This window comes from Lepidochelys olivacea, assembly GCF_965140295.1.
Source record: "Lepidochelys olivacea isolate rLepOli2 genome assembly, chromosome: 11".
NCBI classification, from domain to species: Eukaryota; Metazoa; Chordata; order Testudines; family Cheloniidae; genus Lepidochelys; species Lepidochelys olivacea.
In genome coordinates, this window is record NC_140421.1 from 39740263 (window position 1) to 39758910 (window position 18648).

Consider the following 18648-nt stretch of genomic DNA (forward strand, 5'->3'; position numbering starts at 1 on the left):
TTCTGCACACCAGTTGGAGACAGTTTTTGTGTGAGAAATGGCTGAAAATTTGAACTGAGCTGCTTTTTTGGTGTTTTGGAAGTTAATGTCAGATCCCTTCTAGGAAAACCAGTCATAACAACTAACAAAGCAATATTTTGATTTTCCAAGAGTTTCAGGTGTTGACAGGGAAGAAATAATTACTGTGATGGGAAAGCAAAGTTTGCTGTCCACAGCACAGTCTTACCGAGACCATTTTCCAACATTAATTGTTAAAGGTTCCTGAGCAATCCTGCTCCCCTAAAGAAAAAATGTGTATTAGTCACTTGCCTGCCATTTTGTGCACTTGTCTGGATTACATTATGGCAAGGGAAATCTTTTAAATATTTCTTCATCCTTATTCATGGAAGGACCATCTCTGAGTGTCTTCCTTGAATCATTTAAAAGTAACAGGGTGGCACACAGATAATGGCATACTGGAGACTCTTCCCATGGTATCCTATGATAACTGTTTTATGAGCCCAGAAGAAGAGGGAACTCATTTTCTGCTTCCCTAATGGTATTTGTTTCTTGGTCCACACTTGCATAATTTTGTTTTCCTGTTGTGTTCAATGCTCATGAGTGCCCCAACTCTTTTGGTCTTGAATTGAGGATTCACTGTGCATGGTCTAGCGTCACAACACCTGATTTAATATGTGATTCCAACATCCATGGCATCCAACTTTCTAAAATCATGGAACGGTCTCAGAAGAAACTTCTTTTTCCTGAGGGACACCCATTGGTCTGTTGCCACTGTGCCATCATCCATGATTCTCCATAGCTCCCACTGTTGTTTATCTTCAAGATAATGTATTATCTCTTTTTATAAGCTCTATACTGTAGAATGAGTTGTTAGGGGACAATTGCCTCTGCTGGATGGCAAAGGTTCAGCTAATAGTCCCACGGCTGATTCTGAAGAGGCCTACATCCAGTTCTCTGCAGTTTGGGTCTTCTGTTTGCTTTCTCAGCCATAATCAACTAGCAGAAATCTGGTGACAGTCCCCTAACAACAAATCATACACGCTTTTTAAAAAAAGCACGAGCAACCTTTTTAGCATTAATAGTGACCTGGGAAGGAGGGGAGGAAATGTTTGTGTTTGAACCTTTTTTGGTTCCTATGTAGTGTGTAAAGATGGAGTAATAGGGTTTTATTTTTTAAAGAGTATTGTTTTTCATTAAATATACCAGGTGAAATATTGGCCACATTGAATTCAATGGGGGCTGGACTGACTTTTTTTTTAAATGATTTGTAGTTATCAATTTAACTTGGCAATTTTCCAATTTAATATACAGTGTCTCCGTATAAATTATCTATATTTTTGACAGCAAATGATACCTACTGAACAATCAGAAATAGTGAAAAATAACTAGATTCTTTTGGATTCCAATCCTTCAATCCTTTCACTTCAATACACAGAGTGAAATCCTGGATCCATTGAAGTCAATGGGAGTTTTGCCATTGACAGCAGTGGAGTCAGGATTTTACCTGTAGTGCTTATTACTGTGTAATCCCATTGAGTACAAGCACTCTGCCTGGTGATAAGTGTTTGCAGAATTGGGTCCTTGGCTTAGTGTACATCGTGTTTATTCACTGAAATGAAATGTGTTTCCATTTAGGCTTAAAGGTTGTTTTTTTTTTTTCCTTTTAATTCCACAGATCACAACAGAACAAAAGACTCCAAACATTTTACAATTTATTAATTTATCTCATAATAAAATCTATTTATAATGGGACTTTTGTGTCATATATTTTCCCTATTAAAAGATAACTGCAGGCACTTTAAATCAAATGAATCCGAAACAAAGCCATTATAATTATAATCTCTCTACTTAAAGATGAATCAGAACTTACATTTTCTAAGAATTTGGGTCAAGTTAATAGAAGCTATATATTTTCTTTTTAGAACACAAGAGGCTTTCCTACTTCTGACTGTCTGATCCATATGTTAAAAGCATATAAAAATTAATTGTTTTTGCTTTGCTGCCAGTGTATTGTGTGCAAAGAGAGGCTTTAAACCACAGCTGTGCACAGTAACAATTGTGAACTTTACTGGGTTGCAGATGTGGGACATCAGTAAACTAAATTAAATGGAGCTTAACTGAGCTTTAGAGTTGGGTGTTTGATTACATTTTATTTAGGTTCCCAGTTACACAGTATACATACAGTTCCACGCTTCCTCTGTCTGAGGCTTTTCCTCAGATCCCAGGATTTGTGTCACAAGGCAATGGAAATATACAGATGCTCATAATGAGATTCAATAAAAGTAGGATCCAGAGCATGCCACCCATATAGGCTATCTGGGATAGCCATAAAAATGGAGCTCACCTAGGGACAGAACCTTCTATCAAAATCACAAGTAAGGGTCCAATCATGCTAACACACAATACCAGATATTATTGTCACTATTGTCAATAATTCCATTACAATCAAGAGTGACTTGAATTTCTGGGATTACTCATGGCAGTAAGCGCTACAATTGTTACTCTAGGCCAGATCCTGCTAGCCTTGCTCTCATTAAGTAGTATCTTACTCCACGAGAAGTCAATTGACTTCAATGTGAGTACTTGCAGAATAAATTACTCCTGGATAAAGATGGCAGAATCTGGCTGTGAGTGTCTGAAGACTTGGACCCTAATAGATAGGACTGAGTCATTTTAAGAAATAGATATTGATGGTTTAATTGTGTCAATTCATAAAAGGCCATTCCTAATAAGCAAAACTTGGGAGGAACTTTGTTTTGTTCTCTGCCTTCTTAATAGCGTAGGGAAGATGATCCTTTCTCTTTTAATATTTCCAACTACTAGAGCTGGTCGAAACATTTTTGATGAAAATGTTTCCTGTTGAAGAATGCTGTTTTGTCTAAACCAATATGTTTCCATGAATAAAGTTTCAATAAAGACTTTATTGGGAAGGTTTCTTGGGTGCAGGAGAGAGAGAGAGAGTGAGACCGACACCGACCCACCCCAGAATAGCCAATAGACTGGTCACTAGGGCATTTGCCAGAGATGTGGGAGTGCCACACAGTAAAGTCCCTGCTCCAAATTGGGAAGAACAGGGACTTGAACTTGGGTCTCCCATATACGGGGTGAGTGCCCTAACCATTGGGCTTTTGGCTGTTCTAGGGGCTCTTTCACTCACTTTTTTTTTTCTTTTCATACCAAGAGTCAAAAGGTCTTCGTTTTCTTTCTCTTGTGGAATGAAAATAAATGTGGAAACCTCAAAAATGTTCACAAAATGGAATGGTGGTTGTGTTATCCAGCCAGCCTTACTTCTAACCTAACTTCTTACCTGTTTAAAAAATGTCATTTAACATAGATACACAATAATTAATCTTAATATTTCATTTCATACTGATTTAATTAAAATATAAATTAACTTAGAGGTAGCAAAGATGTGTTATGTAGAAGATATTATTGGTTTTAATGTTAACTATTAGAATATGGATCCCATTGTGTGGTATATACTGTCATTTTAATAGTCAAATGTTTACAAAACATGTACACTGATTATTTTAAAAGTGAATTTATTAGAAGCTAACCCTGCCAGACACTGAGTGCTCTGACGTCAAATGGAATTGAGGGTGCTCATCACCTCACAGGAGGCTCTCAGCAGCTCAAAGGATCAAGATCCAAATGAGCAATTAATAATTCTTAAGCTTTCATATGAGTCGGTACAGCAGATAAAGCATGTGGGATGTTCAAGTAATACATACAACATACTGACAACTTAAGCATCCATAATATTTTGTGGGTGTACTGTACTTTTACAAAGAATGTGCTAACAAATCCAAATGTCTCTAAATCATCCAGCTTGTGTTTATTGTAGCAAATAGCCAAAGTGTCTTATGGCAAACTACCTCTGAGTCTGCGTTAGATTTTGTTCATATATTCATTTCAATGTTTTGTATGATGGTGGTGCTGTTGAGCTCTGATTTTGTACTTTGTTTTAACAAGGTCCACCACCTTCACTACTCTTTCACCGTACAACAAGCTGCAAAGGTCAGTGGTCTTTTGAACCAGCATGTCTGTTTTCCTGTTAGTTAACACAGTCTTGTTTCTTTTGACTTGACTTGTGAGAACAGCATCAGCAATGGATAGCAATGATTCAGTAAGATAATGTCAAAAATAGCAAAAGAGCTGGGTATTTGTTCCATTTATTAAGCGTAGATTAAAAATAGAATAATTTCCCTTAATATTATATTCTATCAGAAATGGATATTTTTGGGAACATGACATAAAATATACAGATGTACAGAGATACAAAGGAACAAACACTCACTTGAGTAACCCTTGAGACCCAATTCAGTAAGAATTAACAGTCAACTTTAACTCACAGACTTCCAAAATGGGTCCTCCGCATCTTGCACAAGGCTCTATAGCTGTCTTTTGTACTAAAGTAAAACCTGAAGAAGGTGACTGCTGTCTCTGAAGAGTGAATTCCTAGGTTTGGAAAATCTCTCTGAGCTGGCTGATGTTAGTCTTACCTGTAAAGGAAAATTTGGAATTAAGAAAAGAGAAAATACAATGCAGTACTGCCTTCAGATGGCAACTACCTGGTAGTTTTTAATATCCCGTGTCTTGTTATTGTTATTTCTCCTGATTCATGCATTATAGGACAGATTTCAAAAAGAGCTATGGGTAGGGACCTAGGCGGTTGTTTTCATTGTGACAATCAATGAATAGTAATAATAATATTGGGCTACCAATCTGGTGCAATTTGATATTGTTCCCACGAGTCCTGATGCAGGATTCCCAAACCCCAAGTGTTCAAAAATCATGAATCAGGTCCCCCAAGCCATGTGAATGGCTTAAAAATCATGAGATTTAAAAAAAAAATACATTTTGGGTTTATTTACTTTCTTGTGTAGGAGCCTTTAGGGTACACATTTTCCGGCTTTTTTGTTTGTTTGTTTTAAAAAGAAAGTGGAGATCTTCACTTAATCACCTGATGCCAGGAGCTAGGGCTTCAAGACAAACTTTGTGAGATTTGTAATAAAGTCATGAACAGTAGTAACATTGCTGTTGACTCTGGAAGGTGATGCTTCAGGAAATATTGACACAGAAGCAGTATGTCTGTGGTAATTAAAATGATCTATGAAAATAAACCAATGCTAAGATAGTAAAAGGTGTTCACATACCATACAGTCATAAGTGCCTGCACAGGAGAGAGAGAGAGAGGCACTTTGATCTAGAGGACTGAGCTTGGGACAAGAACACATCATTTCTAATCTGCCATTAATGTGTTTTGAGTCTGAGCTTCACCAATGAACTCATTGGGAGCTTTGCACTGGGAGGAGGATCAGGCCTTTTGTGAGCTTGAGGAAGTCATTCATACTAAGGCCTTATCCTTCAAATCCTGTATTCATGGAACTGTTGTTGAAGCCAGTGGGATTTTTGCACACACCCAGCTTGCAAGGTGGGGTGTGTAGCCCAGGGGTGGGGAATCTATGGCCATTAAAAGTACGGTCAGCTCCACGCAGCTCCTGGAAACAACTGGCATGTCCATGCGGCCCCTAGGAGCAGGGCTAATCAGCGAAGCTCTGCGTGCTGCACCTGCCCCCATTGCTGGCTCCACATTTCCCATTGGCTGGGAACCATGGCCAATAGGAGCTGCAGGGGCGGTGCCTGTGTGCACGGACAGCACGCACTGCGCAAAGCCCCCTGACCCTTCCACCTAGGGACCGGGCATGGCAGCCACTTCTGGGAGCAGCACGGAGCCAGGGACCCTCCCTTAGCCCTGCTGCACCGCCAACCGAGAGCCACCTGAGGTAAGCGCCACCCAGCCAGAACCCACACCCCGAATCCCCTGCCCCAGGTTGGAACCTCCTCCTGCACCCTATCTCCTTCCCAGACCCTGCATCTCCACCCCCACCCCAACCCCCTGCCTCAGGTTGGAACTCCCTCCTGCACCCCACCTGTACCCCACTGCCCTAGCCCTGAGCCTTCTCCTGCACCCAAACTCCCTCCCAGAGCCTGCACCCTATCCTCCTGCCTGAGTCCACTCCCATACTCCAACCCCTTTGGCCCAAGCCTGGAGCCCCCTCATCTCCAGCCCCATCCCAGAGCCTGCACCCCCAGCCAGAACGCTCACCCCCTCCTGCACCTCCACCCTCTGCCCCAGCCTGGATCCCCCTCCTGCATGCTGAACTCCTCATTTCTGGTCCTACCCCAGAGCCTAGAGGAAGACCCCCCTCGCCCCGCCCCCAGGGCTGTGTGTGGTCTGCGACTGATTTTTTCTGAGGGTCAGTGGCCCCTGATAGAAAGAAGAATCCCCACCCCTGCCTTAGCCTCTCTATGACCCTGATTCAGGAAAGAATGTAAACAAGAAACCTAGTATTAAGAACATGAAGTCAACTGGACTGCTCCTGTGCCTAAAGTTAGGTGTCAACTGAAATACCTAGTTTGTTTCCATAACAAGAAAATGAGAATATTATTACTAATTATGTAAAGAGATACTATAAAGACTAGTTAGAGTACTTCAAGCACTTTGAAAATGAAACCTCTTTTTACAATTGCCATGAGTTAATACAGTCTATCCACAATATTGCTGTACACAACTGACAGCTCTTCATACAGCTGGTTGAAAAAATTTGACCAAGCAGTTTTCTGTCAGAAAATGTAATTACAGCAAAATGTTTTGTAGGAACATTTCAGCTTAATTTTAATCCTTTTGACTTTTTAATTTTGTTTTGATAAGGTAAAATGGTTTGACATTTTCATTCCTTTTTATTTCATGTAAACTTTTCTATTAAAATATTTTAATATTTTGTATTATCATCTTTCAACACTTATAGAACCAAACCAGACCAAACCATGGTTTCACACTGAAATTTTTTGGAATTTTCATTCTGCAGGAAATATCTATATTTTGAGGGGTCGTTTGAAATGGCGGAATATGGAAGTTGCATTTTTCCGACCAGCTCTAGGTGTTGACATTAAGTCTTTATTGCAAGCAACAGGCTATTTCATTTACTAACTAATTTACCCTCCCCTTCATGGTACCTTCTATTTATACCAGTTGTAGATCTAACTTTGGATACCTAATTGGCTTTTGTTTGAATGGGAGGAGAAACCTTTTTTTCTCTCTCTTTGATATTACTTCTTACATTCAATCTTTTAGTGTATTCCTTATAGATACAATATGACTGGGCAGCATTCAAGTGGGAAGGTAAAGCTTTAAAAGAGGGATGTCCTGATTAAGAAAACAAACAAGCAACCTCCCACCCCTGACACACCACAAAATTACATGTGGGGGGTGGCAGATTGTGTTTTCACTGCTGCTCTTCCTCATGAGTTCCAAGAGTTCCTCATGAGTGGTCAGACTGCCACAGGAGCCCCATTAGCTGAGGATGTCCGACTGAGGAGCTGAAACAATGCATTCCTGAGATGCCCTGCCAACACCCCCTCTCCAGTCACTACTGTCCAGTGTTGGGACCCTGCTAGTTAGCTATGAAGTCTCAAAGGGAATAGGAAGTATGGGTCTCCTGCAGTAACTTCCAAGCAGATTTTCCACTACTGCTGGCCCAATGCCCCATACATGCCAGGAGAACGTGGCACAACGTACAGCTGAATTCAAACTCCATAATGAACAATCCTACAGTGCATCTTATAACAGTGGGAACAGCTAAACATAGAGATGACTACATCAGAAAACATAGTACTATGATCCTTATAATTACCTTAATACTGTACAGAATAAGTAAAGGCTTGATGCTGCAGTCACCCCGTGCAAATTCTCACACTGATTTCAAGGGGGGTCTGGGTATGGAGCAACTGCAGCATGAGGCACTAAGTAATGAGATATTTAAAATAAAACACATAGCATACAGTGTATAGAAAGGGAGTGTGCAAAAACAGAGGGCTGGAAATCACAACTTCTGAATTCTACTCCTACTTCCACCATTTACTCAATGTTACTTGGGCTAAATTGGTTAACTTTTTCTGTGCCTCAGTTTACACCAGGAGTTTGGTAACACTATTCACTGCATCTTATGAGGCTCATTTAATGCTTGAGGACAGCTTTGAGATCTTCAGATGCAAGGTGTTGGAAAAGTGCAATGTGGTGGTGGTGGTGTTTGTAGAAGTATGGCTCCCATTGGTAAAAGAACATAGATAAAATGTAAATCATAGATACCCAACATAGTGTATTTCCTTCTAACATCTTAGTGAATAATTTTTTTAATCTGAGGAAAACAGAATTGTGGACAATACAAATTATTTTCTTACATAATCAATAAAAGAGAATGTGAAATATATTAGATAGCAAAATGGAGCAGTGCTGGAGCAATATACAGTAGGCTGTTAGTTATGGTAAATTTATTTGATAAATCTATTTAGGTTTGTACAAGTACTGAAAAGGGCATCTGCCCATATGATCTGGGTGTGCCTGACATAAGTCACAATACGCCGGAGACAATCCTGTAAGAGCAGCAGTACAGTTCAGTAGAACCTACCACCAGTAAGCCAAGCAGGTTTAAAAGCTCAAGTTTCCCCTCCTCATTCAGCAGTTCACCACCCTTTTAATCCCTGCCTCCATCCCCCACATCCATTTTGAAATTGGGAAAAGACGAGCCTTGCAATGTGTCCTGAAGGGTGGTCATCAGATCTGGGCTATTTTGGACCAAGGTGGGAGAGAGACTTCCAAATCTGTGGGGCCCTGCCGGCAGTCACTTCCTGTTTGTTCTAGAGGTGCTCTAGCCTGAGCCCCTCCGCTGCTCTCTACTCTGGTGGTGTGGCACAGGAAGAAGGGCTGTCTCTTGTGTAGACAATGAATGGCTTGCAGGCGGAGAGATGCTTAACTTGCAGCTGCAGTTGGTTCCTGAAAGCTGAATAGTGTAGCCCTATGTAGCATGCATTGTAGTATCTAATCTTGTGGATTGACATGGATGACATTGGCAGGGTCCAGATCCAAAAGGAATGGTCTCAGCCTTCTGGCTGTACAGAAATGATAAAAAACAGAGCTACATATTGCGCTGCCTGATGTTGTGGTAGCACTGACTTGAGAGTTCAGCCAGACCCTTAGGCTGCAAACCATGACCCTCAAGTGGTGCACAACCCCTCCGTTTAAGGGACAGACACTGTTTTTCACCATATCCTTGGTTGCTTCCCCCAAGCAACTATCATCACCTCTGTCTTGTCTGGTTTGAGCCTCAGACAACTAGCTCTTGGTCAGATTCCACAGGTACTCAACTAATCTAGCTGTTATAATTAATTCACGTTCTTCAGGATAACCGTTGTAATACTGCTATTTGACCAATGAGTTGATCACTGTGTCCTGGTCAATTAAACCAATCCTAGCGGTCAATTTGAAAATAAAAACCTCATTATTGAGGTAAGTTTGTGTATTTTGAAACAATTGGCTGGTTGGCATCTATTCTGTCACTCTCTACTCTTTTTGATAACTTTATTCCTTTAAATTACAAATTAATTTATTCCAGTAAAATGATGATTTCAAAACAGAAATGACCAATATGCTTACATAATAAAATCATTCATATTATTTAATGTATTTAATGTAAACCTCTTGCTTCCCATAATTTCCTTTGTTTGCCAGCCATTGGTGTGCTATGTCTAATTTAGGGCCTGGTCATTGACAAATAACAATAATAATTTGCTCTTATATAGTGCTTTTCATCAGTAGATCTCAAAATACTTCTCAATCTTTAATGTATTTTTCCTTGCAACACCTGTGCAAGGCATGGCACTGCTATTTTCCCCATTTTACAGATGGGGAACTGAGGCAGAGAGAGGCTAAGTGACTTGCCCAAGTCTATGGGAAGTCTGCACAAGGAAGCCTTTAGGGCCTAATTCTTATTTAGAATAAGGCCCCTTTACACCACGTTGGCAATGGAAAGTGGTTTTAAAGTTAGTGTAATTTTCATTTATGCCCACTTTTAGACCCCTTTATGCTACCAGAGTGGTGTAAAGAGGCCTTTGTGTAAATGAGAACCAAAGGCTCAAACTGTTAGGCTCAAACTGTTGTGGCATGGGGCTTGTCATTTTTATTTGTCTACAAAGATCATTTACATATTATGTACTGTGGAGATAGTAATCATAATTTCGGAGCTATATATACACACATAGATACATACTACTGTTACTAAAATATCATGGTTCCCATGCTGTTTGTACAGTTCTGATTTTGAAAAACTGGTTAGGATCTCTGTTTACTTCTAGGGACTTCAACAGGACTGATAACTCATTTTGGGGAGAAAGTACACTGTATTTTCCAGTATAGTATCTGAGGCTGCAGTATCTGGTGTGTGTGTTGACAAACAATCTATCCTATATATATATAGTATTTATATAAATATTATATCCGTATGTAAAATGTTTAATATGCATGAAAATTGGATTCTTAGCTATTTTACTGCAGACAGATTAACTTAAATGGCTTCAGTGACTCAATCGAGTTTTGATAGTCAGTGACCAGATTCAAATGAGCACCCAATAAAAAATGACATGTATTCCTTTATTGTCTAGCTCAGAGAAGCTTAATCTTTTACAGTAGCAGAAGATGAAAATGCATTATAGAGATAAGCAGTCGACTTCCTTAGGCAAGATAAAATGTACTAAAAGGAAAGGCAGAAAAGAATCTCTGTATGTCAAAGACATGGTCTGACTGTACCTCTTCCAGGATGCAAGTGTTAGCTGTGATTAGAAGCAGTGTCAATGAAATATGAATGCATTTTGCTATTCCCCACCATATTATATTACTTGATATTTAAAATGCCCCTTCCGTATCTAGGAACAAGCATGAATGAAATTAATAAAATAGATGGAGATAAGGGAAGAGCTTGTGCTATGCCTCCTATATTGTAGCTTCAGGTTTCAGTAATGTTCCTGATACAGTCAGTATAGGTATGGTGACATTGTCATTAAGATGTTTTGCTCTGAGTCAATTTCACTTCAGAAAGTAAATATTATGCTAAAAGAACAATGTTATCCTTGCCCCTTTTTAAAGGAATAGATGAACCATTTCAAATCAGATCAGAACTGACGCAAATGATTATTGTAATGCTTACTAATATTTATTTAGATATTGTAGCATTTGCCATCTGAGAATAGTAAAGCTCTTATAATCCTTAATTAAGCACTATGGCCTCATTGAGGCAAGTAGGTATTATGCTATCTATATTACAGTTGGAAAAAATGATGATCATGCAAAATAAACAACTCATCAGGCTTGGAACCCAGGAGTCATGTGACTCCCAGGAGTCCTCTCTTTCTAACAACTAGATAACACTACCGACACTGAACCTGAAAAAAGAAAACCCTGATCTTTATTGCAGTTTATAAACATCTAGTGAATTTTTTATAGTTCTTTTTCAAAACCTGTGCTACTTGGCTTTAGGTGGAACGAGGAGGCAGGGTATTTTGACAGTATTGTCTTTCTTACATGGTTGAAATGAGCCAGCACTAAAGAGGGTATTTGAAAGAAAGCCTGTACTTGTGAAATTTCCAGCACAGTTTCTGACAAAAGGAGTCTGGATAAGCATCTACATAATAATACAGTCTTTGCATGACTCCAACACCTTCTGTAGAAGGCTCTCAAAGCACTTTGCAAAGATTAATGAATGAAGCCTACCTAAACCCTAGTGGCATTGTTAGCTCTTTTGTACAGAAGGGATAACTGAGAATAGAGAGGTTAAGTGACTCCCTCAAGGTCACAGCAAGTCAGTCTCAGAGTCTCTGGGCTCTGATCCTGCAAACTCTAAGGCAGGAGGATCTTACCATGATTCATGTAAGTAGTCCCACTGAAGTTAAGTTAAACATATGCATGTTTTCAGGATGGGGGCCATAGTCCTGTATTTTGCCAGGAGCTGGGAGTGGATGACAGGGGATGGACCACTTGATGATTGCCTATTCTGTTCATTCCCTCTGAAGGACCTGGCATTGACCACAATCAGAAGACAAAATACTGGGTTAGATGGACCACTGGTCTGAGCCAGCATGGCTGTTCTTATGTAACCACTAGGCAGTGCTCCCTCTTTTGCTAATTAAACATCCATGTTGGTAGTTTAGGAAAAATTCTAATTTTTAGTCACTTTAATTTCCCCATTTTATGGATTTTGATTTAATGTAAGCAATATTTTATTTAAACACATCTACACCTGCAGATACTCTGTTTCCTCTAGATTGTCTGTAATGCTGTATGTGGGAAGCTAGACTTCTAAAAGAAACAGTGCTGTCTTTAATCAGTTTAACCTTTCCAGGAACACATGGGACGTTTTAACTGGCTGTGATATTATCTAAAAACTTTTATTCTTCAAATATTGATATTATTCATAAGGTGGAATAAAATTTAATTATTTTGGTGTGTAAAGTAATAAATGACATTGTAAATGAAAATCAAATGCAGAGAGCACAGCTTCTAATATTTACTGATCAGGGAATAAACCCCATATTAATTCTTGTCTATCACTTTTTTTTATGTGGAGTGATTTGCAAAGAAGGCTTGTTCTGTTTGTTAGTTTTAAAGGTATAGGTGAAGGAGTTACTTTCCTGAACTTGAGTTTCTGAGATTATTGGGTCACAAACCTTTATTTAAAGCATTATTTTGTATTTGGTTTGGAAAATCCTAATAAAAACTTTCTTTCAATTTGACTGAAGCTGCTGTCCATTATGTAGTAATTATATAGGAGCTCATTTGAAATACAAAATGAAGTCCAAAATAAGAATGGATACGAATTCATAAACGTAAAAGGGGGTCTTATATTTGGCCTAGAATTGCTATTGCTTTTGCCAGTAAAAATAAATAAAATCAACAGTTCTAGAAGAGGCAGCAGATCACTGTGTGTGAATCTTATTTTTTGACTTGGCAGTCTCTTTCAGCCACACTGTATTTAGACAGAATCACACATTCTGTGCATTGTACATTATAAATGCTTGAATTATTTATTGTAAACAAACTTTTTGTTGATTTTAAACATCATTATCAGTCAGTGCAGTATCATGGAAAATCATATACATGCACCAATGGTCTAAAGAGCCAGTAACAAAATAAGAGTCCATCAGTCACAGAGCTAATAAAACAGGAAGCAAATAACACAGGATAATAATCTTAGTGAGGATGACCATCGACTTCGCTACATTCATTATGAAGCAATCATATATCTTCTAGGTGTGTAACTACAACTCAGGGAGTATTCAAAGTTTGTTCTAGACAGAACATATAGACCCATGTTTCAGTTCTCCCACGGTATGTGGAAAAATTTAACTGGAATGGACTCTGCTGGTCTCTTAATATTCAATTAAATCAATTAAATTCAATTCAAGGCAAATATCTAATTGAATTCAGTAGTAATTATGCTGATGTTAAGACTGCAGTGTGGGGCTTTATAGTAGTGTTAGGAGGATCAGAATCTCTCTGTTTCTCCTCGTAGCAAGTAGCAGATAAACCTGTTTCTTAAGTGGTAAGTTCAATAACCTGAAATTCTCTACAAAAACAAATCATTCTTTTGACCTTAAAGTACAGTCCTTAACATATTCCCCAAAGTTTTAAAATAAATTTTCATTTATTCATTTTCAGAGATAGATAAAACCACCAATAATAGTAAATGACCCAATAATGTTTGTCAGAGCTCTATAAAATGGCCTAATTGATAGAGTATTAGAGTGGGACTTGGGAAATCTGGGTCTGTTCCTGGCTTGGTCACTCGTCTCCTGGGTGGCCTTGGGCAAGTCACTTCACCTCCCTGTACCTCAGTTTCCCCAGCTGTAAAATGGCAGTAATGATACTGATCTCCTTTAGAAAGCATTTTGAAATCTACTCATGAAAAGCACTTTGTAAAAGTGCTATTATATTGTTATTTTATTACAAGCTCAAAGAAGATGTCCAGTTATCATAATTGTTCCACAGCCCCAGAAACAGAGATTTTTTTTTAAATCTATTTATAAAGAGAACGCTGTTGGAATGGTATAAAGTTGTATTTGATTAATATTTAATGGAATTAGTGTGCACACTGGAAAAATATTGTAAATGCACAGCAAATTAATTTTCATACACAAATAATAACATATCAGATTTAAAAAAAAATACAAGAAATGAGTTGGAACCAAGCTCCTAGAATTTAACACTTTAGAACTTTAGGACGTTTGAAATATGGACCTGAATTTGCAGCTCTGATCTATCCCTAACCTGAAAATAACCAACCAATAAAATAAGTAGGATTTTTTTTTAAATTGGCCTTGTTCCATTTTTTTCTTCCTTATGATGTGTAAAGAAGGCCTGAAAGGTTATGTCTGCTTTTTTCCCCCTGCTTGTTTATTGCCTTATCAGGAATGTCAGGTTTAGTCTGAATTTTGATGGAGGATGTCTGGAGCTAGGATGTTGGCTGTGAGCTCTACAATCATAATTGAACCTTTAACAAAAACATCATTTATCCAACGTGTTAATTAGCCATTGAAGTTTGATATGCTTTAATAAAAGCAAACAAAAACCAAACGGTTTTGAACAAATCCAACTTACGTTTCCTTCCCCTCTCTATTGCTTAACTTTTATCCTTGTGTACTGATACTAGTTCTCCAGTTCATGACTTTCCAGCCTAAACAGGACCTGAATGGCTGTTGTAAAACCCAAGCCAAAAAAACAAATGAAACCAAATCAAACAAAACGCTTTTCCGTGTTTTCAGCCTTATATAATAAAAAGCCGAAACTCTTATTCCCCTCCCGCTCCAACACCCCCAGTCATTTTTAACCAAAAGTACATTTCAATAAGAGGAAACATTGTTATGTGAGAATTGCCAGCTATTAGCTCATGTTGAGAAATTTTGTTACGATTAGGAGAAAAATATCCAGGTTTTGTCCTTAGTTTTGTAGCAGATTTTCAAAACAGGCTCAGATTTGTTAGCATCTAAAAGTTACATTCCAAAACAAGTTCTGAAAACATTGACACATTTTGTGTTTGGACTGGACAGAATGTATCATTTTTGTGCAGTATTGTGTCACCGTCCTCTATGCCAGGACCTTAACACAAAAAGACATTGAGTGAATAAATGTCCAAAGTGTTTGAATTGCTCCTGAGCATGTAATCTCCAAATTTCGAGTGTCAGCCTCCAGATTGTTTTCAGAAGGTTGTCAGTTTCCTTGTTAGAAGGGAAGTGAGACTACAGACTGTCAAAGGTTCTTTTCAGTTTAATGTGGGTAATGTACTCTCGCAATTTCCCTGTGGGATAAGTACTTTTAAATAAATATTCTTTGCTTTTTGTGTATTTCATTTGACTTCCTTACCAGTTATATAATGTATACTTTAGCAAAACCCTGAAAAATGTTTGGAGTTACAAGTCTTCTGTAAAGCAAATAGCTAAACTCTGGAGTGATGCAAACAAGGCACTTACCACCTGAGAGAAGTGTTAACACTTTATTTACATTTAAATTAAAATGGAAACTTATTTATGTTTTATGTTTCTGAAAGGTGTGTGTGGTACATCTGCAGAGGTCTATTGTTTATTCATGTTGTAAATCCTTTGAAATGTGTTAAAATGCTTCCCACTCATTATAAAAATCCTGCCACCCATGGATTAGGACTTTGATGTCACCAATCCTGCTTCAAAGGGTTTTTTCAATGCTATTAATCACAGTTTAGCCTCTGAAGATATAGCCAGAGAAAACATTTGGACATCTTGTGCTAGACTTGCTAAAACTTTAAAATATATGGTGTGTCTTGCATATGTATGCACAGTCCACATCACTTCCTCTCTCTTCTCTGAACCTTTATTTTGAAAAGTTATTTTGTTATTCTGCAAATAAAGCTGAAATGTTTTGGGTGATTCACACTGTACTTTTAAAAAATGTAAACATGTCATTCAATTGACTCCACAGCAAAACAGTGTGGTCTTGACCAAGGAGTACAGTCAGTCTTTAAAAATCCCAAAAGACAATATCATTCAGGATTAAGCAGGCCTGTGTGTCCAAAGATCAAAAAAAGAGATTGTTTTATCACCTCTTTCATTAGTTTGTGATTTTAGATGCCATTGACGCACATCAGGGATCAATGTGATTTCTTACTGGATAGCTTTATTTCTGCTCTTTCTCTCTCAAAACTTTGAATGATTCACTGATAAATTGATTACTAGCAACTGAGCTGTTATGCCTTTGTGCTGCTGCTTTCATCAACTCTGTACGCTACGGCCAATGACAAGCCTCCTTATCACCGACTTTTTTCCTCTTAAATCAACACTGCACCCTGGTATCTCTCTTTTGTTACCCCTACCACAGCTGAATGCTCAGTGATGTGGAGGATCTATGATTATCTGGGTTCAGCAGAAGAAGTGTGCTTATATCTGGTAGCATTCTTAGTGCTGCTACTTAGACTACTTTCTCATCTTTCAGATTTTCCCTTCTCTGAGTGAAACAGCAACTGTTCTTTCAATTTGTGTTTCCATCTCTTTTAACAGGTAACTTGGCACAGGCAAGAGCCAGAGTGACAGCAGCATCTAGGTCTTTGCCTCCACAATTTAGTGCTGGGCGCATCAAGGTTAGTAGTGTTATATTTCCTGGAGGCATTTGCAAAAGGGAAGAAATTTAAGTCAGCAAATATTATTGTGGAACTACAGACAAGATATTCAGTTGCTGTAAATCCACAATGGGCGGATTTATATCAGCTGAGAATCTGGCCCTATTTCAGAAAATATGCACCTTGATCTGGATTACTGTATCCAGTTTTGGTCACCAGCCCATTAAAGAGTCCAGCAAACACTAACAGATACGGTTAGAGAAGTGATGGAATTTATATATGACAACAGATTGAAAAGACTAAGGATGAAATCTTGGCTCCATTGAAGCCAATGTCAAAACATCCATGGACTTCAGTGGGGCCAGGATTTCACCCCAGGAGTGTATAGCCTGAAAAGGAGATTTAATTGGTTGGACTTTGGTTGGAGTATTCAACATTATGAAGGCAAAATAGAAAACTGACCCATTCCTCTGCTTTATCCTGCCTTTAAGGCAAAAACATTTGAAAGAGATGGACAATCAATATGGAACCATTGAAAGGACATGCTTCTTAATGGAACATACAATGGAACTATGGAATTAGTTGCTGCTAGATTTCATCAAGTAAATACTGTGGCAAGATTCTAAAAGGATGTGATAATTTTCTGACCATTAATAAAATTTGTTACACCAAGCTCAGGCAATAAGGGAGAGAACTCTATGCATCAGGTTGATAGTATTAAGAATTCAGGCAGTTATTCCTGGTCCTTCCCTATATATTCTATCAGTCTGCTGGTGAGGTATATTACTGTTTGGGTTTTGTTTGCTTATTTTTTGTCTATGCCTACAATGCATATTATTAATAAACAGTGGTAATAACAACGACCATCCTTCCAGGCTTGTTTTGTTTTGATCCCCCCCCCCGGGCCTTTTATGGCCATTCATATATCTTCCTGGAGCTGGTACGCTTCACTATACCTGCAAATATAGACTCAGATTTCAGAGATTTATTCTCTCACTGGTATAAACTTGTTTAGTGCTGAAGGGAAGACAATACCCTATCGGATTTCCTTGCAAGATAGCACTTATACCCACATTGTCTTTCCAGTTTCAGCTCCAACCACTGTTAGTCATCTCTGTATACATTTTACTGATTCTGCGTGGGTGGATCAGAGCAACTTTGTCTTGGCAGCTTTAGCAAAAGCATTCAGTTAAACTAAATAATATTTAAACTATTTATCCTTGAATTGGATTAAAAAAAAAAAAGAACCTACCGAAAAGGATGCTGGCCCATGTGACTGAAATAATTTAAAGCCAGTTCTTAGTCCATGCAACTATTCGAGAAATGCATTTACAGCTCCATTGAAAGAAGAAGAATCTATGGGTGCTGTTTTTTGTTTTTATTTTTTTCTGTTTAGGTGAATAGTCTGTTTCACTTCCAACACTAGGGCCTTGTCTACATGGGAAAGTTTTACCAGTTTTTATGATATAGTTTTACTGCTATCCCCACCACCAGCAGCAGCCTTGTGGACAGTCTTAGTTCAGTGTAAGAGGATTTTTTCAGTTTAACTTCCCAAGTGACGTAAGCTAAACAGAAAAAAACTACTCTTATACTGTAATAAGGGTGTCTGAACAATGGACTGACTATGTTGGCTTAAATTCACACCTTAGTTTATACTAAAAAAATGTTCCCATATAGACAAGACCTTAAATAAACTTCACACCTGCCCTTTCCTGAGGCACTGCAGACCTTGGCCCTGATTATCATTTATAGTCAGTGTGTAAAGTGCCCTTCAGGGGGTGTAAATGTAACTTTAAGGTGTTTTTACATTGCCAGAGCAGTATAAAGAAGGCTTAGTGTAAACAAGAATCTGGCCCAATGTGTCTGTCTACCTGCTTATACTTGCACCTTTGGACTCAGCACACCCTGTTGGGCATTCAAGATGGATTCTTTAGAAATAAAAATGACTGTAGGAACAGAAGCCCGTTTGTTGTACTGACCTTTATGGTACCTCACTATTGAGAGGCGCTTTGCATCCTTACACCTCTCAGAGGTAACACTAATTGTAGTAGCAACTTTTCCCTATCCCCTTTGCCTAAACAGCCAGAGCTCAATAGTGTGGCACTGTCTCCTATGTGACCTTAGTCTGTAGTTCAGATAGGAATGCTCAAAATAGTTGCCTGGCCAAAATAGT

At 38.5% G+C, this 18648-nt stretch overlaps 1 protein-coding gene across 1 annotated transcript in view; it reads left to right on the plus strand.

Annotated features, from left to right (window-relative positions):
- Positions 1-18648, plus strand: part of MYO3B (myosin IIIB) — a 334888-nt gene that overhangs the window by 168707 nt on the left and 147533 nt on the right. Inside the window, exon 23 of the mRNA XM_084643361.1 lies at positions 16417-16496. Within this exon, the coding sequence (XP_084499487.1) occupies positions 16417-16496 (80 nt within the window). The remainder of the gene's footprint in view (positions 1-16416; positions 16497-18648) is intronic.